At 36.8% G+C, this 27,031-nt stretch overlaps 1 protein-coding gene across 1 annotated transcript in view; it reads right to left on the reverse strand.

Moving 5' to 3' along the window:
- Positions 1–27,031, reverse strand: part of clu (clustered mitochondria protein homolog) — a 292,499-nt gene that overhangs the window by 174,286 nt on the left and 91,182 nt on the right. The window contains exons 16-19 of the mRNA XM_090370384.1: positions 25,473–25,578; positions 13,068–13,146; positions 2,165–2,378; positions 114–176 (exon numbers count right to left, since the gene is read on the reverse strand). Coding sequence (XP_090226510.1) covers positions 114–176; positions 2,165–2,378; positions 13,068–13,146; positions 25,473–25,578 — 462 coding nt within the window. The remainder of the gene's footprint in view (positions 1–113; positions 177–2,164; positions 2,379–13,067; positions 13,147–25,472; positions 25,579–27,031) is intronic.

Consider the following 27,031-nt stretch of genomic DNA (forward strand, 5'->3'; position numbering starts at 1 on the left):
TAATAATTATCAATCAACAGTCACAATAAAGGAAAATAATGAGTAATATTAAAGGTGAAGGAATTTTCAATAAAAAATAAAACTTGGCATTAAAGTGATTTTAATAAATTTACCTGTTTCCTTTAAGGAACCTACAGATTGAGCAGCTTTTCTAAGAACTTCTTTTGTATTATCAACTGTAAAGAGAAATTTGGAACATTGGTAGAGCAATGATATTTCCTAAAATATGCTTTTATCCAAAGATTTTTGCAAAATAAGTGTTAGAATTAATTCAAATCCACCTCACTACATGCAGAAGTAAGTTCTAAATATACATTAGAAATTTGTAGCGTGATTCATACTACTTACTATTGAAAACATACAGTTCCATCATGTTAAATAAAATGGAACTAGAATATAATAAAATGAAAACCAAATTAAAAAAATTAAATAATAAAATGATAGCAAGGAATTTTCTACAGTGAGAAGAGAATTGACATGTAGTGACAATGATTGTATATTTACCTACATTGGATAGAGTGCCTAAAGTAATCATGGTACCACTAAAAAAAAACAAAACCATGTGTTAGTGAAAGCACAAAGCTCCAAATTCTCCAAGAAAACTCTTGCTATGAAATATACATCTAAAACTGCAGCCAAGTGCAAACAGAGAATGTGGCACTGTTTTTACCTCAGGGAAAAGGCCAAATAAGCATCCATTACAAACAGATCAAACATTCTGCAATTTTGGGATATAACTTCAACATCCATTTAATGGTAGCATCAAGTTTCAATTTAACAATTTATTAAATACTTACTTAGTGTTCATACTGGATGTACTGAATTATTATTTCTTACGTTTCACAGAAAATATAATCTTCAAAAAGTGAAAAAAAAAAAAAAAAAAAAACCTAAGTTAATAAGAAAGGAGAAATTACTGAAAATGTAAATGAATGTTGTTGGACTATTTCATGTGCAGAGGGTGAAAGAGTAACTCAAACTTTTTTATGTTTCTGGAAGGTTGAAAAATTATCTTGCAGGACAGATTCCATGTAGATGATGAAATAAAAAAATAAAAATAAAAAAAGCCATCAAAAAAATGTCAGCATCAATCAAGAAAAATCAGCAGGAGATATTTTTTGAAATATCAAGTACAGCCATTGGTTAAAACACACACACAGTTTTCATTCTGTAATGACTAATGTAAAGTAGACTCCTATTAACCAGATTAACTGGAGGTTAATTACAGGGAAAGTCAGTCTAGGTTCGATAACAGAAATAAATGTGGAATGTCTGACATTACATTTTGTAAGATTCATGTAAACACAGAATTTCTCAGAAACCGCATCGCCAAACTTTGATTTCTGCTTATTTCAGCAGTCCTTCAGTTTTTACTACTATATTGCTAATTTGAACATTCTTCTCAGAGTTTTTTAAATTTGAGTCTGTATACATTCAACATGTTAAAATGAAAAGCAACTGTTCTTTCTACTGAACAAACACTTCAATTCGGGTCAATTTCAATGTGTCCCTATTACAACTACATGTAACAAGGTTAAGCTGCTTCAATGTTTTGTGCAACTAAGCTCTTGTAAATAAATAAATAAATAAATAAATAGATGCTCATGTAAATAAATTTAGGTTTAATCAAATTTAAGATTTTCTTTCATTTTGTAGATTAACTGGGATTATCCAGATGAATTTATTTCAAAACCAACACAGATGATTGTGAGTCCACAGATAATTTGTGAAGATATTACTCAGGAGTCATATCTACATACACTTACAAAATTCCCATGTGGAATTGTGTACACCACAATTCCATATGGAAATCATCAAATTTATAAATAAATAAAAATAGTTTTTGGAGCTTTCATCCTCAAACTAGTGTGTATAATGTTGCATAAGTTAATAATGTTAAATAGTTTTACACAATGGCTGAGGAAGAGTGCTTTTGTTTTATTTTTATGCACTAGTGCTTTTGTGTTTACTTGTAAAACATGGTCCACTAGATGCAACACCTCCACATAGGATTTTTTTAAATATATATAATTTTATTAATGCCTTCCTATTAAATTAATGGATTTTGGAAGAGGTAGGCTTTCATAAACAAAATAAGGTTTTTACTATAATTAGCTACATTGAAAATTACCATAACAAACTGAATACAGTTATTAATACTTACTATCAGTTTTATTTTCATTTGTGATGGATTCAACTATCTTCTTAAATTCATCTGTTTCTACTGAAACATCTTTTCCATCTTCTGTGTGAGGTAGAGGAAGTTTTAATGTTAAATCTATTTCTGGTTCCTTTCTTTCACCAGTTTCTTTGTCAGCAAGCTTGTCATTATTACCAGTGGAAGATGAATTTTTGGTCTCTCCATGAGTCTGATCCAGCTAAAGAATAAGACAAAATATTCATTAAAACTGTTCATAAATAAATCAGCATTTAACAGTATTAGAGTTGATCATACAGTGCAAGAAAGCAATAACATTTTCGTGTGTGTGTGTGTGTGTGGGTGTGTGCACAGCGCGCCCTTCCCCCATTTTCTGTGGTTGGTTAGTTAGTTATCGGAAGTTTAATGGCGCATCAGCATCTAAGGCTATTGTGCACCAAGTCTAAGGTAATAAAATATAAAATAGCATATCTAGTTAATATATTATAAACAAAAATATGGCATAAAACATTTACAATATATTAAACATTAGGGCAATCTAAATAAAACTATGTAGATTAATCAGTTGTAAAATCCTGAATACATCTGACACATTGTCATCGTCAGATAAAATCTGCCTGAGTGTATAAGGCTCAGACAGATGATTAAAACATGAGCGGCGTTCATTACTAAAATATGTACATTCGACTAAAATATGATGGATAGTTAAAATTGCTTTACACAGGACAATCATCAGCCCTCAGCAAATACGAACGCGTCAGGTGAGAATGTCCTATGCGTAGCCGGGCAAGAATTACTTCCTCCTGTCGGACCCTGCGCTGACTAGAATGCCAATGCATTATTTCAGGCTTAATTTCATTTAGCTTGTTGGTAGGGCACCCATTCCAAGATTCTTGCCAACGCGGGTGTAATTTTTTGTAGATCAGTTGCTTGCAGTCTGTATAGGGGACTGACAAGCGGATGCGACTTTGTGGCGTTGCTGATTTTGCTGCTGCATCAGCTAAGTCATTGCCTCTGATACCAACATGGCTAGGGACCCAGCAAAAGCGAATATCGAAATTTAACTCTAAGAGGGAGTGTAATATTTGCTGCACCCGACATAACACTGGGTGAGTGCTTCTCACATTGGATAAGGGTTGTAATACGCTTAGAGAGTCCACATATAGCATGCACTTTTGGTACTGGTGGGTTTTTATATGATCCAAGGCCAGTTCTACTGCGCTTTTCTGTGGTACTGGATCCAGAGGACTCAGAATTTCCCCAAACCAACAGCTTCAACTATCAATGAGAGAAACTATACCAGCTATGAACAACTTGCTGGCTAAAGGAAAACTGAATCCAGTTTTCCTTTAGCTAGCAAGAATCCAGTATACAAGCCTCACTTAACATTATGAAAATTTAGCATTAGTAGAGGCATATGATGCAAGAGAGCAAGCTTGTGCAGCATCAGCCAAAAAAAAAAAAAACATGCTCCCATTTCACCCCTCTGTTTGTTCCAAATACCTGTCCAGCTCAGCCTTAAATTTATTTAGGCTATCAACTTCCACAACAAAGGATGGAATTCTGTTCCACCAACCAACCACCTGCTGGCTAAAGGCAAACTTCCACACATCTATCCTACATCTGTCTTTCCTCAATTTGAATTTATGCCCTCAAATGATTATTCTGAGCAAGAGGAAGAATTCCATCAGCACTGAGCATGCTCAAACCATTCAAGGCTTTGTACACCTCTATCAAATCACCTCGCCAGTGCCTAGTCTCCAGACACTGTAATTTGCAAAATTTAAGCCTTTCTTCATAAGTGCAACCCTTTCTTCCATTAACTAATCTTGTTGTCCCCCTCTGTACTTGTTCCAACAGCTCTACATACTTCTTAAAATGAGGCCTCCAGACCTGTATACAAAGGGTACTAGGAAAGTTTTGCAATACAGCTTTGTTTATTTAATTTTTTCAAAGTAATTTCCTCTACATTCAATACACCTCTCCATCCTCCGAAACCAATCTTTAAACCAGTTCTGCCAAGTTTCACTAGGGAGTAAAGCACACTCGTTGTCCCAAGCCCGTAGATGGTCCTCATCACTGGAAAACCGCCTCCCTTTTAGCTTCATTTTCACATGCGGGAACAGTGCAAAGTCACAGGGAGCAAGGTCTGGACTGTAGGGAGGGTGCTCGAGAAGTTTCAGTCCTGTCGTGGTCAAATATTCGGTGCAGGCTTTGGCGCGGTGAGCTGGAGCATTTTCGTGATGGAGGTACCAGGTGTCCATTCTTGACTTTGGCCGCAGGTTCTTCATAGATCCAATGACTTTAGGCAGGCATTGTTCAGTATACCACTTAGCTGTGACTGTCTTGTGCGTGTCCAAAATGACACGTTCCACAATTCCACTCGATTTGAAAAATACAGCTATCATTTTCTTCTTTACAGATTGGGATTTTCTGACAATTACGGGTGTGTCGTCGTCATCATCAAAGACCCAAACTTTGTTTTGAGCCTTGGTCGGCAGATCGTAATAGTACAGCCAAGTCTCGTCACCTGTCACGATGTTGTTCACATACCGAGATTGTCCCTTATCAAACTTTTTTTAACATCTGCCGGCACCAAGTCACACGTCGTGTCATCTGCTCTTCAGTCAGTTGACGCGGCACCCAGAGAGAACAAAGTTTCTTCACGTGCAAATGATCTTGCAGAATCGAACGAATTGCTGGTGCATTTAGGCCCAAAGTATCCTCTATCTGTTGGTAGGTCACTCGCCTGTTTTCGTCAAGCATTTTCCTCACAGCAATAACGTTTTCCACTGTGACTGACGTTCGTGGCCTTCCCGGCCTCTCAGAATCCTCCAGAGTGAAATTTCCCCTTTGGAATTCTCTATACCACTTGAATATCGTTGTACGATGTGGACAATCATCATCTAGTGCAAGAGTCATTTCTTCTAAGCACTGGTCTATGGTTAAACCACGCACGAAATTATACCGCAAAACTGTTCTTATCTCATTTCGTGACCACGATGCCATCGCAAGCACTTTACACTTTCACTACTAATGAATAACTGAGCCCATCGACTTGGCGCGGCGGCTACTATGCACGTATGAACATGTCTCAACATGCAGCAACAAGCAGCTTCCTGTGATTCATTGTTGCGTCATATTGCAAAACTTTCCTAGTACCCTTTGTACAGTACTCAAGGTGTGGCCTGACGATTGCCTTATATAAGAGGATAATCACCTCCTTATCCCTGCTAGAAAAATTCCTGTATATCATTGATAAGACACTATGACATACTCTTGCAGACCGTTGCCACTGCTCAGAAAACTTTATATCTGCCTGCACAATTAACCCCCAGGTCCTTTTCGTTCTCTACCACTGTCAGTGTAGTACCACAGAGTTGATACATCACTCTGGGGTTGCTGCTTCCCATATGTAATACTTTACATTTTTCAATGTTAAACTTCATTTGCCACCTCTCAGCCCATCTGCTCAACTTTTCTAGATCCTGTTGCAGCAGCCTACTGTCATTAGTGTCCTTAACAACCCTGCCAACCTTCGTATCGTTTGCAAACTTGGACATTAAGCTTGATATCATTTATATCATCATCAATATCATTTATAAATACAGAAAACAACAATGGACCCAATACTGAACCCTGAGGGACACCACTAATAACATTAGTCCACAATGAACAGTGTCCATTGATTACCACTGTCTTCTCCCCCTCAACTATCCCTTTATCCATAGCAGCAATTTGCCTCCAATGCCACACTGCTCCAATTCGTGCAGCAGTCTTCCATGTGCAACAGTACTAAAAGCCTTTCTAAGATCCAAATATATGATAAAGTTATTCCCTGCATCCAGTTCCTTTGTGAATAGTATCCAATCAAATTGGTCAGGCAAGACTTTCCCTTAACAAAACCATGCTGTGTCCGAGCTATAACTGAAGTCTTGTCTAGATGATCCTGCAGTGCTTCTTTAACCAGTGCCTCCATTAATTTTCCTGGAACAGAAGTTAAACTAACTGGTCTATAATTACTTGTGTTGTCCTTTGATCCTCCTTTGTGAATTGTGTGATGTGCAAATTTGTAATTTGCACATCTCTAGTCTATGAGTACTCCCCCTGAGTCCAAAAAAGCTCTCGTAATTATGGCTAAGGGTTTGCTTACTTCTTTTGCTGCCTCCTTTAATATAACTGGATAGATCCCGTCCACCCTGGGTCCTTTTTTTTTTTTTATTTATCTTCAACAATTTCTCCTCCACTTTCCTCTCAGTTATTACAAAATCATCTAGCTCACTGCCAAAGTTTAACTCACCTCATTCAGGGAGGGTGACAAACTGCTCATGGGTGAATGTAGGTGCAAAATACTCATTTAGTTTGTTAGCCACCTGAGCAGGATCATCAACAGTTGAACCATCAATATCCAGTGGACCAATCTGATTCATCCCTTTCCTTCTAGATTTTACCTAGGTAAAGAACTCTGTTGTTTTTCTTTGCATCTTTTGCCAAGGATTTCTCATAATCTGCCTTTGCCTGCCTAATCTCCTTTGTGTCTTGGTTACAGACCAGCTTATATCTATCATAGGCTTCCATGTCACCCATTAATTTATATGTATCCCATGCATTTTTCTTCTCTTCACATGCCTCATTAGTTCATCTGACATCCATTTAGGCCTAAACCTTGAACGATATTTCTTAGCTGGTATGTAAAGCCCAGTAGCTTCTAAGATAAATTCTTTGAATGCTTCCCATTTTGAATTTGCTGTTGGTAACATCATCAGTTGGTCCCACCGTATAGAATTTAAATACTGTCTCAGACCACTGTAGTCACCTTTACGAAAGCAAAAACCCTTCCCTTTACTCCTTTGAGTAAATCCCACTTCAGCACACTGATCACTGCCACCTAGTGGTTCCTTTATCTGCAGATTCTTAATGCATGAAGAATCACTACTGATAATCAGATCAAGAGTATTACTCCCTCTAGTTGCCTCCCAAACATGATGTAGAAAACAATCATCCAATAAATCCACAAAAGCCTTGCTAGTGTGTGAGTGACCAACTCACAAATTCCAGTCAATATCTGGGAAATTAAAATCCCCCATTATAAGATTCTCTGATTTACTGGCCCACTATTTCCCTGTACAGTTCATTATACTCATCAGTCATTATGCCTAACACACTCCTACTCTCGGCACCTCCGTAGCCAGGTGGGAAGGAGCAGCAGTGCGTAGCACAAGTTTCTTGATTAGACTGGGGTTCGAGCCTGTCACCACCAAATACGGAGGATGAGGAAAGGTCAGGGAATGACAACCGCATTTCTCGGAGCAATATGGCCTTAGTTGCTAATGCTCCTAAAAACCAAATAACAAACAAACAACTCCTACTCTCAATTTTGATCTCCCAATGCTTATGTCACACCAAATTTTCACTTCATTCAGTTTACTATCCCTCTCATAGCCTAATATAAACCTCAATTAGATCCTCTCTAAAGTACCCAATTATGTAGCTTGGTAACTGGTTAACTTAAAGGAGATTTAATTGGATCAATTTAACTGGAATTAAATGCTATCCGTCTTTCAAACTTTTCAAAAACCTTTTATGTCCTTTTAAGTGTAGCCTTTGTAGTCAGAGTATCTCAAGTGCAGTCTTGCAAGTGCCTTATACAGAATTATTACCTCCCTATCTCCATGAGTAATTGATCCCTAAATCAATAGGATGCTATGGATTCTCCTTGGTGCCTGCAATGCACTGCACAGAAAATTTTGTGTCTGCCTGTATCATAACTCTCCAAATTTACTTCTGCCATTTTACCTCAATACCATTCAATGCATAAGTTATTTTGGAGTTCTTATTTCCCCAGCTTAAAATCTAAAGTCCCAAAGCCTGTATAAGCTGTCCTGAAGCAGTGCTGCTTGATGCAACTCATTAATCATCCTCCCAATCTTCACACATCATTGACTAATCCCTTTAATGTCATTTAAAGGAAAGAACAAAGGTGGTCAAAGCAGTGATCTCCAAGGTATTCCACTTCTAACCTAGCCCATTATGAACAGTAACCATTAATTATGACTCTCTGCACCCTCTCATTCCATAATCAATCCAAGGATCTTACATGTGATCCCAACATGTTTCATCATTCACAGCAATATCTCTCACACAGGACCAAATCAAATTCTTTGCTAAAGTCAAAATAAATAATATCAAAGTTATTCCTTGCATCCAACTCATGACTAATCATAATAGTTTATCAGGTTAGTCAGTCAGTTGTAGAATAGAAGTGCAGAAATTTGTTTTTAGCAAGTGAGTAGTTGATTGCTGGAACAAATTTCCATCTGTCATTGTGGAAGTTGACAGCTTAAATAAATTCAAGGAGGAACCAGACAAACTGAGGGAATGGATGTGTGAAATGTTTTTTTTTTTTTTTTTTTTTTTTTGGCTGATGCTACATAAGCTTGCATCATATGCCTCTACTGCTACAGATTATCTCTTTATAAAACTATTCCTATTTAGATGACATTGTTGCATTCTTAATCACTGTCACCATTATTTTCTCTATTATTAGTTAACTTTTTCTTTGGACCACCTTTATGGACTGGTTATTGACTTATCCAATAATTCATAATGCACATTAAGTGGGTATAAGTAGTCTGTCCCAGGGTACTTGCTTTTCAGTCCAGAGGTTTCTAGTAAATAACTCTGTAATTTCCATGTTGCAGAATGTACAGTGTTAAGGTTCACTAGCATGGTTTCCCTTCACTGTGAAGGGAGTTTTATCTGTAATGATCAACGCTATTCCTCAGCTGGGTTGTCAGTGATGTTCTCCACATCCATTATGTAAAGGCCAATGTGATTTGCTATTTTCTCCTTTGTATTTACTTTGTAAAACTCTTTGTCCCAGGATTCCTAAACTTTGCAATACTTTGTTTCTAACACCGCCTAAAATGATAAATGAATTTGTGCGAGTCCCTCACCATGAATAAAACTAATGATTTCATGTAAGTTAGAGTTAGGCAATAAATAAAAATACCACTTACTTTTAACCTGGCAGTGGTGGCAGGTCGCCTAAGAGATGACCTTGAAAATAGTGTTCCTGCATTAACCAATGATTAAAAATCTTAAATTTTTCTACCTTCTGAAATACAGCCACTTTCACTAAAATAGTTTCCTAAGTGTTATATTTTTTTTCTATAGATAGTTTTTGTACAGAAATTGCATGGAAGAATCTGTCAGGTGACACCACCGCCACCATTACAACTATTTGTTTGAACAACTCATTGTTTGAAGAGTGGCATGGACAAGCAGTTATTAATTGCTCACATTGTGAAGTGCACCAAATTTGAAATAAACCTGAAAAATGGGAGTAATAACAGTGCAGATTGCATGTTTTTTTTTTAATTTTTAATAATATTTATATGCATGAAATGTGAAATACATATGTGCATAAACATGTTTGAAATTTCATACACTTAACTGTCTTTTTAAACTGGAAAATGGAAGAGAATGAGGTTTTCTATTTTATGTCCAAAATGTTTCTTGTAATTTCCTTCTGAATTTATTTTTTATTTATTTTTTTTTTTTTTTGAAAACCAAAAATAACACAAGTATTGAAATGCATTAAAAAGAGGTTAAATGCTGGCTTTATTCAAGCAGAATTTAAAAAGCCCAGAATATTTTCCAGAAATTAAAAATGTGGGGCCACTAATGCTAGTTTAATAATTAAATTTTAAATTAAACTACAACAAAAACCTTACAACTTTATAGAATAAAACCATTTCATTAGAAATAAACAAAAAAAAAATAATAAATCAAATTTAAAGCTGTCCACACAGAATAAGACATGCCAATGGAACAATGATCTTGCAATACAGCACAAGGTGACATGACCCATTTCAACATGGATGCAAACATTAGTATGGTTGGGATACTGCAGTTGTGATCCCACCAGAGTATCTCTACTGATAGACCATTTCAAGAAAATGCACCTAGAGTGGGTATAGGAAAAGAGTCATTAAGCAGTGCATAACTGGAAATGAGATGCCTAGTCTGACTAATCTCACTTTCAACTGTAGCATGTGGACAAATGGGAGCAAATGTGGCATATTTAACACTAAGCTTCTGAATCCCACTGCATGAAAGGAGGTTGTACAGATTGGATGGAGTAGCTTAAAGCATTTTTGTATGGGATACATCCCGTGTCTCCTAGTACCTATTGATGAGCACTTCATTGAAAACTCATAGAGATCCATCACTTTGACTCTGTGCACCTGTTTATGGTGATTATCGTAGTGGACTCCAACATATCTTTCAAGAATACAATGACCCCATGTTAAATGGCTATAAAGTTTTAAACTGGTGGTTTGATGACCATTCCATTGAGTTCTGCATTCTCTCTTATGATCAATAAACTTTCCCAATCTCAGCCCAATTAAACATGTGCAATTTGTGGAATGAGACCCATACAGCACCTGGAACCTGGTACAATTGAACGCCTTGCAACTGTGAAATGCAGTAGTCATCACAGGTTATTCAAGGCGATCATACCTGTGATCACACTCCAGCACCTTGAGTTTATGCCATGATGCATACAGGCTGTGTTGTGTACTAAAGGCAGTGCAACCACGTGCAAAGTAAGTGATCTTAATGCAAAGATACCTCAATATCGTTAATCAATTCCAGATGATTTAAAAATTGACTCCAATGAGCATTTGACAGAAGTATTTCTGTCAAATGCTCCATTCAATAAGGGGCAGAAAAATTTCCCATAACATGGTACTCTTGTTTACTTGTTTTCATTTGCTTATAGAGATTCTCACCATAGTTTTGTTTGTCATATATCCCCCCCCCCCCCAGGCACTGATTTTCTTTTTGCTTCCTACCACCCCCTCACAGATTTGGCAAGGATGTCTCATTTCTGAATCCAGGAATGGTTGTGCAATCCAGAGACTGGTACTGACAAATATACAAAGGGCTATCCAAAAGTAACAAACTGAACAAGTCTCCAACAAGTCTCACTGAGCTAATGCCACCATTTATTTGGTGCATTAGTATTAGTCAAGGAATATGATGCAAGAAAGCAAGCTTATATAGCATCAGTCAAAAAAAAAAAAAAAAAAAACCTTCCCATTTCACCCAACATTCATTCCGAAAGTTTGTCCAGTTCTTCCCAAAATTTATTATTTATTTAAGCTATATCAACTTCCACAATGACAGACGGAAGTTTGTTCTAGCAATCAACCACCTGCTGACTAAAGGCAAATTTCCACACATCTATTTTACAACTGTCTTTCCTCAATTTGAATTTATGTCTCCTCAAGCTTTTCTTGATAAGAGCAGCCCTTTGTTACTACATATTCAATCACATTTTCAGCTCACCCTATTCATTTATTTGTTCACACTTAGCATTTGCAGTCAGAAAATCTGTATTGCATTTAATCATGTCCAAAAGGACAGAACAATGCACATGCATTAAATTGTGCAAAAATAGAAAAGACAGTGCTAGAAACGTAACTGAAAAAACTGGAGATACGACAATGAGCCAAGCACTGTCATTTTAAATTGGGGGAGAACATCTGTCAAATACAACAATCACTCTGAATACCCTTCAACCAGTAGAAATGATGGTTGGTTGAGGATTTATTTGGTGCATCAGCATCTATGGCCATAGTGCACCATACATATGGTAAGTATAGAAATGATGAACTGATACCTTAGTGTATCAGTTAGTGCTAAATGACAAAAGATTACTTGTTTAATGACTGACAAGGTAGGCTTTCTTATGGCACACTACTATTTTTCTGTTACCTAAACTTAAAAAAATAAAATGTAACGTCTTAAAATTCAGAGGCACTCCCACACTTTCAGGAACAATGGAATAAGTGTGTGCCAAGAGCGCCTACTTTAACCCCTTCGTGGATTATCCTGAGATATCTCGTTTTTAGTTTTAAGTTATTTGGAACTACATGAAAGATCTCGGGATACAATAATACCTGAAGCAAACAATAATACCACTAAATTTAGGACTGAAACGTATTTTCTCCGGCATTTATCTGGCTAATTTTCATTAGCCAGATAAATCCCAAGATTTCTCAGGATTTCCTGGCAGCAGACGACTGGCTTATGTTTTACTTATATGGTACAGCAATGTCAGAACAGTAGCATGCACTCCTGTGCCGTCAGTTAGCAAAATATAATTTGCCATCCTAAATGAAGAATACTGAACCCACGAAAATAATTCACAAAAAAAATATCGAAAGATATTTTGGCACCCTCCTGAACCGCCACCCATAAGCGATGCTTACCTCGCCTGTCCACTTGTGGTAGGGATGTGTCAGATATTCGCGATTATTGCTCGTGGTGGGAGGTTATTGCTTGTGAGTACCACTTATTTTTTAAATTTATTTATATAATGAGTAATGAAGAGTGTTTCTGTGCCTTTCTTTTAGCTCAAGCGCTAATTTATTAAAAAAAATCTGTATAATTTGCACACTCTTTGGCATACACAAGATAACTCAGGATAGCCCAAATGGGTTAATTACTCCCATGTATTTTCTACAAAAAAATTAATAAAAAACAAACTATACAATGAGTATTTGCATGATGCATACTTTTAATCTGTAAAATAAAAAAAGTCGATCCGTTAGGCACATTTTCCAGAAAAAAAAAATGTTCCGGGAAGGGGTTAATCTCCTGTCACTGCAAGTGTTATATCTTAGTTTTATTGATTCACTCTCAATACTCTGACCATCAAATGTCCAGCAGTTAAATTATAAAGCATTTCTGCTTCAAGAGACTGGCGTGCACGCGCACACACACACACCAGAGTGAGTGAGTGAGTGTATCTGCTGAGTGTTTCAGAGAAATAATTTGTAAAATAAACACTACTGCACATTGAAAAATGTAATAATTTAGAAAAAACTTTACTTACTTTATCTTTCAATAAACTTTTTAAGCCCAACTGCTGGAGATGATATGCAGCTAATTTAATGAAAGTCATGTACCTGGCTCTGTAATGAGAATAGTTGCATCACATTATAAAAAAAAAAAAAAAAGAGAAAGAAAAATTAACATGTGTACTATATTACCAGAAGTATTGTAACAACACCCTTAAAATGGAATGGGACATTTAACAGATAACAGGATTTGGAAAAGTTGAACATTGACTGTAAAGTACTGCATATGGGTAGCAGTAACCCAAGGGTAATGTACCAATTGAAATGTTACCACACTCAGGGTAGTGGAGAATGAAAAGGACCTGGGGGTAATTGTGCAATCAGATATGAAGTTTTCTGAGCAATGCAGATAGGTTGCAAGAGTAGATCATGGTGTCTTGTCAATGATATACAGGAATTTTGCTAGCAGGAATAAGGAGGTGATTATTTGCTTGTATAAGGCAATGGTCAGGCCACACCTAGAGTACTGTATACAGGTCTGGAGGCCTCATTTTAGGAAGGATGTAGAGCTGCTGGAAAGAGTAGTACAGAGAAAGGTGAGTGGAACAAAGGGTTGCTGTTACCAAGAAAGGCTTCAGTTCTGCAAATTGCAGTGTCCTGAAGACTAGACACCTAAGAGGTGATCTAATTGAGGTGTATAAGGCCTTGAATGGTTTGAGCAAGCTCAATGCTGATGAGATTCTTCCTCGTGCTCAGATTACTCACCTGAGGGAATATAAATTCAAATTGAGGAAAGACAATTGTAGAATAGATGTGCAGAAATTTGCCTTTAGCCAGCAAGTGGTTGATAGTTAAAGCAAACTTCCATCTGTAGTAGTAGAGGTCAACTTTAATAAGTTCAAGGCAGAACTAGACAAGCATTTGGAGTAAATGGATGAGTGAAATGGGAGTATTCTACTAATTCTAACTACAGCACTGATGGCTTTGTATGAAGAGTAAATTTATTTTAGATCATTTCCTACATTTACATGGCAGAAAAAGAGAATCTCATTGCCTCTCCCTTGATATCCCTGGCACCTTCAATTCAGTTGTTGCCAATCCTCTGGTATTCTTACATCCCAGGGTCTCTGCAAAATATAGTTCCTCTATCTACTATTACTTTACTTATGAATTTACAAAGTAATGAGAGGAATTACCTTGATATAGGAATGCATGCAGAATGCTTCTTTCCTAACACTCTCCTTGAATAAAAGAATTTAAAATAACTCTACACTCAGAGAGAAAACATTATCAATCAAACATACCTGGAATCTGTGGTTCAAGAGCTGTAAACTAGAAACCAAAATACATCAAGTGAATAAAGACACAGTATAATTAAAATGAATACAAATCTACTCTAAAAAATGTTTTATTTACAGTTGAACTTTGTTATAACGAGCAGCAAAGGATCAACAGAATTTTCTCGTTATAACCATCACTCGCTATATCAGTGATGAGTGAAACCTAGTTCCTATTTTTTTAAATTCTTAATAAATTGATAAAAAGATACAAAAAACAAGAAATATTAGAGAGAAAAAAAAATAATAATATATACATACAATATTATTTGTATTAATGTGCTTCTTTTTGGTTTTTAAATCGATCCAGCCAACCGCTGTTACATACAAACCTGTGGGGTCCAAATTGTTTAGCAAATTTTCCACTTGAGCTTTCAAGATTGGACAGTCTATTAAAAATCCAGCACTTCTTTGTGTAGTGAACCATTCAAGCAATGCCCAATCAACATTTGTAACCTCACACTTTAATTTTTTTTTTTCTTTCTAGTTATGTTCTTTTCCAGTGCTGATATATAAAGATGTTTATTCTTCCACAATGTCGATACTGTTGAAGAGGACAAAGAAAACTTTCTACACACTTCAACATTTTTGCCTCCATGTTCTAACTAATGAATAACTGACTTTTAGCGAATTAAGAGACTTTCATTTATTGATAGACTTTTTCGAAGGAAACATCAACTGACGATGTTACCAACAGTAAATTCTAAGTGGGAAGCATTCAAGGAATTAATTGTGGATGCTACTAGAAGTTTAATACCTATTAAGAAATATTGTTCAAGGTTTAGGCCTAAATGGTTATCAAATGAACTAAGACTTAACAGAGAAGAAAAATGCATGGGATGCATATAAATTATCAAGCGACTCAGAAGCCTATGGCAGATATAAGCCAGTCTGTAATCAGGTCACAAAGGAGGTTAGGCAGGCAAAGGCAAATTACGAGATATCCTTGGCAAAAGATGCTAAGAAAAACAGCAAGGGTTTCCTTACTTATATAAACTCTAAAAGGAAGGGGACAGATCTGATTGGTCCACTTGACATCGATGGTTCAACTGTTGATGATGCTCCTCAGATAGCAAACAAACTGAATGAGTATTTTGCATCTACATTCACACATGAGGAATTATTAAGGTTTGAAATTGGCAGAAGGTTATCAAATTGTAGCAGGATACTTAATGATTTTGGAATAACTGAGAGCAAAGTGGAGGAGAAATTGTTGAAGTTAAACATGAGAAAAGCACCTAGGGTAGATGGGATTAATCCAGTTATATTAAAGGAGGCAGCAAAGCAACTAAGCAAACCCTTAGCCATAATTATGAGAGCATCCTTGGACTCAGGGGAGGTTCCCACGGACTGAAGATGTGCAAATATATCCCCAATTCACAAAGGGGGAGCGAAGGGTAACACGAGTAATTACAGACCAATTAGTTTAACTTCTGTTCTGTGTAAAATAATGGAGTCACTGGTTAAAGATGCATTGCAGGATCATCTAGACAAGACTGCAGCAATAATTCAGACACAGCATGGGTTTGTTAAGGGAAAGTTGTCTGACAAATCTGATAGGATATTATGTGGTTACAAAGGAACTGGATGCAAAAAATAATTTTGATACCATATACTTGGATTTCAGGAAAGCTTTTGTACACTGTTGTGCATGGAAGACTATTGTACAAATTGGAGCAGAATGGTACAGTCAGTCCTCGTATAGTATGATAGTTGTGTTTATAGAAACCCTCTTGCAATGCAAAATCATGCAATATAAACAAGAGGCCCTATGGGAAAAATAGGGTTAGGTGCCAACCACCCAAGATTGAACACACATTTGTAATCAAAACATTACAAAAACACAATAAATAATCGTAATAAAATAGTTATGTATTTTATTATGACTATTACGCAATAAATCATTGCTAATTCTTTTGCTTCTGTCGTAAGCAAACTTGGTTTTTGTTTGGTTTTCTATCCAAACAGATGACAGCCGTTCCATCTCTTCCAATTCTTTGTGTCTTAATCTAATGGATTTACACTTTGTGTTGTTCCTGCTATGAAAAGTTGTTTTTATTTTCTCTGCATTCTTTGTAATTCTCGGCATTGCCTCATTTAGGCCTGTGCAATATCATATGGTCTTTCATTTCGCTCAAAGCTTTTCACAATTTCATATTTTTTCTCTATCGACAGAGAGGGATTGGCCATAAGCTTTACCGGGGAAACCCCGGTGGACCGGAGGCCAGTGTGATTTTGGCCATAAACCATAGTATGAGGCCGTTACAAATTTTCCGGGGTAAGAATTTTTGACCCAGTCCGCCTCTGTTTATCGATATTGTTTTATTTTTCTCTCTGAATCTGCAGTGTCTTCACCAGGACGCTTCCTTTTCACACCTTTTAAGTATTTTACTCATTTTTAGGGAATAAAGCACAGTTACAAAACGAGGAGGCACACTTGATACACAAACAAAGCTGCGCGCGTGTAGCAACTGAATAAACAACACCATAAAGGCAGAGATACACTATTAACACCTCACATTTTACTAAAGCACATTTCTAGGGGGTTACTACCATAAAACAATAAAAACAATTTCCAGTTGCGTTTCTGCCAGTGGAATCTGTTATAAACAGGTAGTAAACTTGATCTAGTTGCATTTGCGATTATACCGATAGCTGGAATTGTGTTGGTTTTTACATTATTATGGTGAAATGTGTTTCCCCTTCACTGATATAAAAACAAATACATTTTCAGAATCTTCTCTTCATTCCTATCGTGTTGTGTTCGGTTGGGGTGATTCTGCGTTCGACTGCCATTTTTTGTAAACACAAAGGCGAATCGTGCATAAGCGAATTCGGTTCGTGTTATATAAGATATTGTTCCCCCATTTATAAATCGTGTATGATCGAATTCGTGTAGTGTAAACTCGTGTTATACGAGGACTGACTGTATTAAGGGTAAGTTGCTACAATGGATAAAAGGATGGTTAATTGGGAGAAGACAGAGGGTGGTAATCAATGGGTGCTACTCTTCGTGGACTAATGTTATTAGTGGAGTCCCACAGGGTTCGGTGTTGGGTCCACTGTTTTGTATATTTATCAATGATATTGATGAAGGTATATATCAGGCTTAATGTCGAAGTTCGCAGTGATACAAAGGTTGGCAGGGTTGTTAATGACAGCAATGGCAGTGGATCTAGATAATTTGGGCAGATGGGCTAAGAAGTGGCAACTGAAGTTTAACCTTGACAAATGCAAAGTACTACATATGGGTAGAAGTAACCCCAGAGAAACGCACCGACTGTGTGGTACTTTTTTTTTTTTTTTTATGAGAACCCCAAACACGAGAGGTATTATAACCCATAGTACTTAGTACCGTGCTTGGGTTGGAGGTTGAGAAGACGAAAGAAGATATTTGTTGATATTGGACTTGAACTTCTGTAGATTGTAATTTTCAGGAAATACGTATGAAGGAAGGTTGTTCCAGAAAACGGCAGTTGAATGAATAAACGAGGAAGATGAAAAGTTGGTTCTGTGGGTTTGAAGTTGGACAGTAAATGGATGCTGGCTGGTGGCGGCACGTGTTCGGACTGTTTTGAAAGAGAGAGCGGGAATTATAGAAGCCAATTCAGAAGAACAGTGCCCATGGAAGTATCTGTAGAAGAGGCATGCAGCAGAAACAGTGAGTCTATGAGACAGCGAGTGGAGAGACTCTGTTAGAGATGAATCATTAATTAACCTAACTGCCCTCTTCTGAATGGAATCAAGAAGCCTGAGAGGTTTTGGGGGCACCACCCCAGATGTGGGAACAATATTCCATGGCATGGCGGATTTGCGATTTATACAGAGTGAGCAGCTGTTTGGGAGAAAAGTAACGCCGAGAGCGAAAGAGAAAACCAAGTTTTTTAGATGCAGAGGAAGCAATATTTGTAATGTGCTTGTGCCAAGAGAGATTAGAAGTCAGGGTAATCCCCAAAAGATATATATCATTTTGCCTAGAAATCGGAGTGTCACTAAAGATAAGCATAGGAGCAGAAGAATCCTTTTTGCGAGATATAAGACAAGATTGAGTTTTAGAAGGGTTGAAATCAACTAAGTTGTCTTTGCCCCACTGGAGAATTACCTGAAGATCGGCATTTAAGGAATTGGCAGCAGATTTTCGAGAACTTGAAGCTGATTGAGCCGGACAAGGTTTCTCAAAATGGAAAGTTGAATGCAATGTGCTATCATCGGCAAAACTATGGATAGGATTTCCAGTCAATGGAAGAAGGTCATTGATATACAAGAAGAAAAGAGTGGGGGAAAGAACTGAACCTTGGGGGACACCGGCATTAGTGGAGAAGTTAGAAGACAGAGAGCCATCTACCATCACCCTCAGTGAGCGATCAGAGAGAAAACTGGATAACCAATTACTAAAAACCGTTGGCAAACCATAAGATGGAAGCTTGTCCAAAAGACCTTTATGCCAAACACGATCAAAAGCCTTTGAGATGTCAAGAGCAACTACTTGTGTTTCACCGAACCTTTCCATTGAATTAGTCCATAAATGGGTAACATAAGCCAGAATATCACCAGTGGATCGACACTGACGGAATCCATACTGGCGATCGTTGATCAGACGGAAGCTTTCTAGGTAGTTTAAGAGTTGGTGGTTAATTGATTTCTCCATTACTTTAGAAAGAGTAGAAGTAATTGCAATGGGACGATAATTGGATGGGAGGGATTTGTCACCCTTTTTAGGAACTGGCTGGATATGAGCAAATTTCCAAGCAGAAGGAAAAACACCTTTGGAATAAGAAAGTATAGGGTAGTCAAAAAAAAAGGTAAGAAAGGTACTACACTTAAGGTGGTAGAAAATGTAAAATGGAGTAATTGTGCAGTCAGATATGAAGTTTTTTGAGCAATGCAGACAGGCTGCCAGGGTTTTGTCAATGTTATATGGGAATTTTGCTAGCAGGGAAAAGGAGGTGATTGTCCCTCTGTATAAGGCAATGGTAAGGCATGCCTTTAGTACTGCGTACAGGTCGGGAGGACTCATTTTAGGAAGGATGTAGATTTGCTTGAGCATGTACAGAGAAGGACAACAAGATTGGCGAGGGGAATCAAAGAATCCTCTTACCAAGAGAGAGTTAAAGTTCTGCAAATTGCAGTGGCTGAAGACTAGGCACCTGCGCGGTGATCTGATTGAGGTGCTTGAATGGGTTGAGCACGATGAATTCTGATGGGATCCTTCCACTTGTTCAGATTACGAACCTGGGGGGGGGCATAAATTCAAATTAAGAAAGGACAGATGTAGAATAGATGTGTGTAAATTCGCCTTTAGCCAGCGGGTGGTTAATTGCTGGAACTAACTTCCATCTGTCGTTGTGGAAGTTAAGTTGAATAAATTTAAGGAGGAACTGGACAGGCATTTGGAGGGAATGGTGTGATTTTTTTTTTTTTTTTTTTTGGCTGATGCTGCATACACTTGCTTTCTTGCATCACATGCCACTACTACTACATGTCTACTAACAAAAGAAAGTGTTAGTGGACATGTTTCCGAAGGAAGGGTTCATTTATAACTGATTTTACTTTAAAATGACAGTAAGGTGATCTTGCACACAATGTTCTTAGAAGTCCTGAAATGCACACAAAAGAAGTCCAAAATAAATTTATGGTTCAAAAGACAATCTGTAAATAGCATAATGTGACTAGCGGAATGCCAATGCACTATTGCATAGTGCCCCAACTCTGAAAGGACAAGGTCATAAACCAGCCACTAATCCGATGTGGGTGGTCATAAAAGCTAAGTCTCCCTTTTCATTTTTTTTTTTATTTCAAGAATTGGGTTTTTTTTTTGACTACCCGAGCAATTAAGAATGTTTGCATAGTTACCAAAATTTGTATGGTACAGCAGGCCCCCGTTATAACGCGGTTTGCTTTACGCTGATTCACTATAACGCTGTTCTTATATTATAACCCGTATCTGATTATAACGCTGTCACACATCACTATAACGCTCTTTTACAGATTGCATTTTTTGGCATATTTAACGAAATCGTTTCACTTGATGGAGTCAATAGCTTGAAAATGAATAGCAAAACAGCATTAAAACGTTTCCCACACAGATTTGAAATTTTCCCATGCTCGGTGAAATTTTCTCGCACGCTAATTTAATTGCAGTACAGTGACTTGTTATGTAGTTCCGAGATCAATATTTTAAAAAATGATCAAGTATATTGCTTGTAATATTTGCGTTATGTGCATTTATCCGAAGTCTAGTCATCACTCAGTACAGTATTAAACATCACGCGCAACGGACAGTTTACTTGAAACATTGTATCATAATTAATGCAACCAACGCAGTTACATTTTCGAAGAGCTAATAATGACCGATAGGAATGAAAAAGCAACAACGTCTAGGTGCAGTACAAAGACTATAAATGTAAGAAAAAGACTGAATTTGAAAATTAAATTAGACGTTTTGAAGCAAATCAATTCCGGTCAATGACAAGCGGATGTGTGCCATAATTTAGGACTTGCAACTGTAACTGTAAGGACAATTACAAAAAAATAAAGAATTAATTTTAGCAGCAGGAAAGATAGCTGTTCCACTGCAAGCAACTAAAAAAAAGAGAGAAAGATTAGCCAATATGATGATCTGAAGAAAACTCGCCTAAAAAAAACAAAAAAAAAAAAAGAAAAAAAGTGGAACCATTTAAAACTGGTAAGGGCTGGTTGAATAGATTTAAAATCCAGGGAGAAGCCGCTAGTGCAGATCAAGGAGCCGAAACTTTCAAAAAAGAACTTGTTAAAATTATTGAAGAGGGGTATTATGTGTTATACTTCTCAACAAGTTTTTAACATAGATGAAGCAGGACTTTTGTGGAAACAAATGCCTAAAAGAAGTTTCATATTGAAAGAAGAAAAAACATGCCAAGTTTCAAAGCGGCGAAGGATCAGTTGACTTTATTGTTGGGTGGTAACGCTGCAGGCCATTTAAAATTAATACCCCTTTAGGTTTATTTGGAAGAGGGTCAAAGTTCAACTCAAAATCCACACATTTTTCATGATTAAATTTATCCATTAAATTAATCAATTAAATTCATTATTTTAACTGGAATTTTAAGTTTACTTTTGATACACAAGTAGTTATCACATAATTATATATGTATGTAATGCAGAATATTTTATGGGTACAAATATTTGAATATTAAATATTTTGACCGACATTTGTGCATCTTTTCGCTACCATTTATTATTGATTAGGAAATATCCTATGGCACCGACCGCAACTCACAAATGCATATGTTACCTTATAGGAGTGCGGCGCTCACTTAGCGCTCCGTTTTTCCGGAACGAATTATCAGCATTAAGTGGGGGTCATCTGTATATCCGTTTAGTATGCTCGTTATAACAGTGAGTGATTATATGGGAATACAGGCAAATTATGCTCGTTACAGTTGAGATTTCTATTTCAGTGCTAGTTATAACCAAGTCCGATGGTAAGTTCCTGAAGTGGACAGAACCTTGACTCTGGACATGAACACAGGATAGTAAAAACATGAAATGTTTTACAGAATTTATAGATGAGAGATCAGCTGTTATTCTGCAGCATGTGCATAAAAAAAACCCAGAAATCTGAAATAGGATAGGGGTGCCACACATTAATCGAATTTAGACGTAATCTAATTTCAAGTGTTTCAGCTATTAACACAGCGGACCCCCACTTTACAATCAAATGACTTTACAACGGACTCTCCATAATAAAATACAGTTCATTAAATGATATGTGGTAAGCAAAGGTCATTGTGACCACGTTTACAAATTGAATTTTAATTCAATTAAATTGTTATTGTTATTTGGTTTTTAGGAGCATTAGCAACTAAGGCCATATTGCTCCGGGATATGCGGTGGTCATTCCCTGACCTTCCCGCATCCCCCGTATTTGGTGGTGACGGGCTCGAACCCCGGTCTAATCAAGAAGCGTGTGCTGCGCACTGCTGCTCCTTCCCACCTGGCTACGGAGGCGCCTATTCAATTAAATGGCAATTCTAATAAGTGAAAACAGGAGGAATATTACCCATAGGCTATAAAAGTAAAGAACACAAATTTATACTTTATTATATTACCAATTAACAAAGTTAAATGATATGAGAAAATCGGAAGAACATTTTCCAGAAGTTAGCAAAATAAATTTAAGCTTAGTTGCATAGCTTAATTAATACTAATATGTACATACTAACTAATTGATATTTCATTTCACTGACATTTTTTGGGGGGGTTTTAAAGTTTGAAACAATAAAAAAGATAAGCAATCAATAACAAAATACATGGCACATAAAACTGCAACTAACACGATACACGCAAGTGAGATACGGAGTAACAAGTTTATGAACCTTAAAATGTAGGAATGTACAGATTCTGAAAATTTGTTTATGTTTGAAGAGGAAGGGGAAACATTTCACCATAATAAATATAAAAACCCACAGAATTCCAGCTATGCATGTTATTGCAAATGCAATAAGATTGAGTTTACTACCTGTTTAAAATAGATTGCACTAACAGAAAAACCAAATAAACCTGAAACTGCAAATTGTTTTATGGCAGTGACCTTCAAAAATGTGCTTTAGAAAATTATCACAAAAGTGTTCAAAATTATTCTTATAACCGAACATATGATAGCGACGAAAGTGTAGTGCATTTTAATGATTTGAATTGGTGTTTTGAAATTAGTGACTGATTCCACTAACCAGTGATCATGTTAACTGCGGCCTACTCATTTCACTTTACAATGGGATGGGGTTACAATTGTCACCGACAGGACCACATGGTCCCTCCTCTCAGCTAATAGCAGCATTTGTAAACATGCTGGCCGCATGTTTTGTTTTCGAATTCTTTGTTGAAGTGATTTTTTGTGTTGTGCTTTAATCAATATGTATAATTTCCATTTCAAAAATCACCTTTTAGAGAGATAAACAGCTTAATAATAGAGCGAAAGTTTCAACTTCTGAGTCTTGGAACAAATTACCGAAAAACAGTGCTATTGGTTTCACATTACGATATCGATGGTGTCTCTGGAATGGATTAATATCGTGAAGCAGTGGTCCACTGTAATTTTGTATAGTTGTCGGATAGCCTGTGCTTGCTAACAGGAGAGACTGCTTCTGCAGGGATGGGATACACTTAAATAGAAAGGGTGCAAGGATATTTGCTGATGCTATTGAGGCAGTGTTAGGTGAGTCGGAAAACTGCTAGACTGGGGGATTCACAGACTAAAAGATTAACAGTAGCCAAAGGTGAAAGTGATTTTGCACTGCTTCTATTATAATGAGCAGCAGCTTAGAGAGCAAGTTTCTGGGTATTACAAGAGCTGTGGGAGTCATCATGGAACAAGTAAATACATGGGGCTGTGTTAGGGTAACTAAGAACAGATGCATGTACACTTGCATGTACACCAATGCTAGAAGTATAGTAAATAAAATTGATGAATTTGAAGTACTGATCAAGGCATCAAAGGCAGATATTGTTGGGATATCGGAGATATGGTGTCACACAGATATAAGAATTACAGAATTGGGAAGTACAATATGTACAGAAAGAATAGACAGAGTAGGAAGGGAGGAGGGGTTATGCTGTTAGTTAAGAAACAAAATCTAAGGAAGTATATCCAGTTGACATGGGTGGACAGTACAATGTTGAGACAGTACAATGTTGAGTTTGTTTGATGCAACAAACACTGGGAAAGGGAAGTGAGAGTAGGAGTGTGTTATAGCCCTAATAACTCTGATGAGTACAATGAACACTTGTGCAGAGAAATAGAATGGGCCAGTAAAACCAGAATGTCTTGTAATGGGGGATTTTCATTTTTCAGATAGTGACTGGAACTTGTGGGTTGGTCCCTCACACACTAGCAAGACTTTTGTGGATTTATTGGAGTATTGTTTTCTACAGCAACATGTCTGAGTAACAACCAAAGGGAGTAATACTCTTGATCTGATTATCAGTAGTGATTATTGATGAAGGTATATCAGGCTTAGCATCCTTTGCAGATGATACAAAGGTTGACAGGGTTGTTAATGACAGTAATAGCAATGTGCTACTGCAACAGGATCTAGAAAATTTGGGCAGATGGGCTGAGAAGTGGCAACTGAAGTTTAACATTGACAAATGCAAAATACTGCATATGGGTAGAAGTAACCCCAGAGGAACATACCAAACTGTGTAGTACTACACTCAGGGTGGTAGAAAATGAAAAAGACCTGGGAGTAATTGTGCAGTCAGATATGAAGTTTTCTGAGCAACGAAGACAGAGTAGGTCATGAGGTATTGTCAATGATATACAAGAATTTTCAGGCCACACCTTGAGTACTTGCATACAAGTCTGGAGGCCTCATTTTAGGAAGGATGTAGAGTTTCTTGAGCATGTACAGAGAAGGGCAGCAAGATTGCTGAGGGGAACAAAGGAGTCCTCTTACCAAGAAAGGTTTAAGTTCTGCAACTTGCAGCAGCTGGAGACTAGGCACCCATGAGGTGATCTGCGAGGCATATAAGGCCTTGAATGGGTTGAGCATGCTGAATTCTGAGGGATTCTCATGCTTGCTCAGATTACGAACCTGAGGAGGCATAAATTCAAATTGAGGAAAGACAGTTGTAGAATAGATGTGCGGAAATTTTTCTTTAGCCAGCTGGTGGTTAATTGCGGGAACAAAACTTCCATCTGTCATGGAAGTTGACAGCTTAAATAAATTCAAGGAGGAACTGGACAATCCTTGAGAGGATGGTTTTCCGAATTTTTTTTTTTTTTTTTGGCGGATGCTACATAAGCTCATATGCTTGCTTTCTTGCATCACATGCCTGTATTACTACTACTACATACACATATGGCATGATATGGTCAATCAGATGCATCGAGAAACCTAGAATTAAAATTAGATCAAGTTGAGCAAGATGGGCTATTCATAACATTGGACTTAAAATTAATTTTACAGAACCTTCTAAAATTTCAATTACAAATGCAGAAATCACCAAACGCTTTGCACATGTTTTTATTTGTATGCATTTCTGTATACAAAGGAAAACATAACATCAACCAATGCAAAGATGACCATAAACTCTCACAAATAAAAGGAATATAGTGCTTACTCAACAAATGCATCTACTAGTTCTTGTCTCAAACAACACAATTTGTGTTTATGCTGACAAGGATACCCAAGAGTTGTGGCTTCTTTACTTAGCACTTCACCTTCAACTGTTAAAAAAACAAGAGAATTTTTTAAAAATAAATAATAAAGATTTTAATTTTAAAAATAAATAGATCAATCAGGTTAGGAAAAATATATACATCAAAAATTAGCTGTAGCAAATATTCTCAAAATTAACACACAATCAATTTAACAATGTTTGTAACAGTGTAACAACATAGAGGAGTGGACAAAAACGGAAGCACCTGTGATATAGTTACTGGTATACACTAAGATGGCATTGGGCCACACTTTGCTCTTAAAACACCTTGTATTCAACATTGAATAGATTCAAATAAATCTTAAACTGACTTACGAGGAATATTTAAACATTCTTCACCATCACTCAAGAGCGACGAAGGAAATCTGCTTCTCACTCTTTGCTGCAAACATGCCTACAGTGGCTCAATAAGTTTAAGTCTGGTGACCGTGGGGGCCATGGGAGATACTTAGCCTCAGTTTCATGCTCCTCAAACATTATTTGATACATCTGGCTGTAACTAATGGAGCATTATCATCTTGAAACATGGCATTGCTTGTGAAAAAATGTTTGCACCATGGGATAAACCTGGTCAATCAGAATATCAAGGTAATCAATGGCAGAATTAACCTTCAGGGTGATGATGACTTAAATACCAAGATACATCTGCCCAAACCATTATTGATCCTTCTCCATGTTTGATAGTTGCTACAAGATAGTCAAAATGATGCATTTCTTTAGCATTCATTAAACGTAAAATCTCACCAAACTGTGTGAATGATAATTTGTGCAAAAACATGCACAAGCTCAATAGCCACAGAGTACAAAGCACACAAAGAAACAAATGTAATTTTTTTAAATGTATATTGCTCAATAATTATATTTTAGAACATGTTTTACAATATATGCAGTGAAAGGAAATCAGAGTGAAAAGAATGTTGACATCATGCCAACCCTATCACTCCATTAATTTGGGAAAATGATTAAAATTGGAGTTACCTATTGTGAGTGGTTGTGCTGATGCTACTGGGAGTTAGATTCATTTTCCAAAAATTACATAAATAAAGCATCCACCTAGTTCTGAAAAGTCACTCCTGCCCTCTTTCAATCAAGAAACTGTGAAAGTGCATACTTTCCTTCATATATGTGATTATGTTTGCACTTATTGTTTATCTAATACGTCTTAAATGACACACTGATTACTTCGTCAATAAAAGGAAAAACACTGTGATAACTACTGCTATAGACTTTAGCAGTGTTCTTCAACACACATTCCGTGAAATGTGCCACCAAAAATTACTACCACTACTTACCTTCATTTCCATATTTTAATGCATTTGAAATGAAAAGAAAATACTTGTTCAAATTATTTTGTTTTAGTCATGAAGCCAAAGTGTTTTTTATGCTGAAAGTGAATGAACAAAATGTTCTGTTTAAAAACTAAGATGACCAGTAGTTTAGAGAGTTTACCCATATCATTT

Source organism: Mastigoproctus giganteus, chromosome 3, assembly GCF_048544385.1.
Source record: "Mastigoproctus giganteus isolate SK-2022 chromosome 3, ASM4854438v1, whole genome shotgun sequence".
NCBI classification, from domain to species: Eukaryota; Metazoa; Arthropoda; class Arachnida; order Uropygi; family Thelyphonidae; genus Mastigoproctus; species Mastigoproctus giganteus.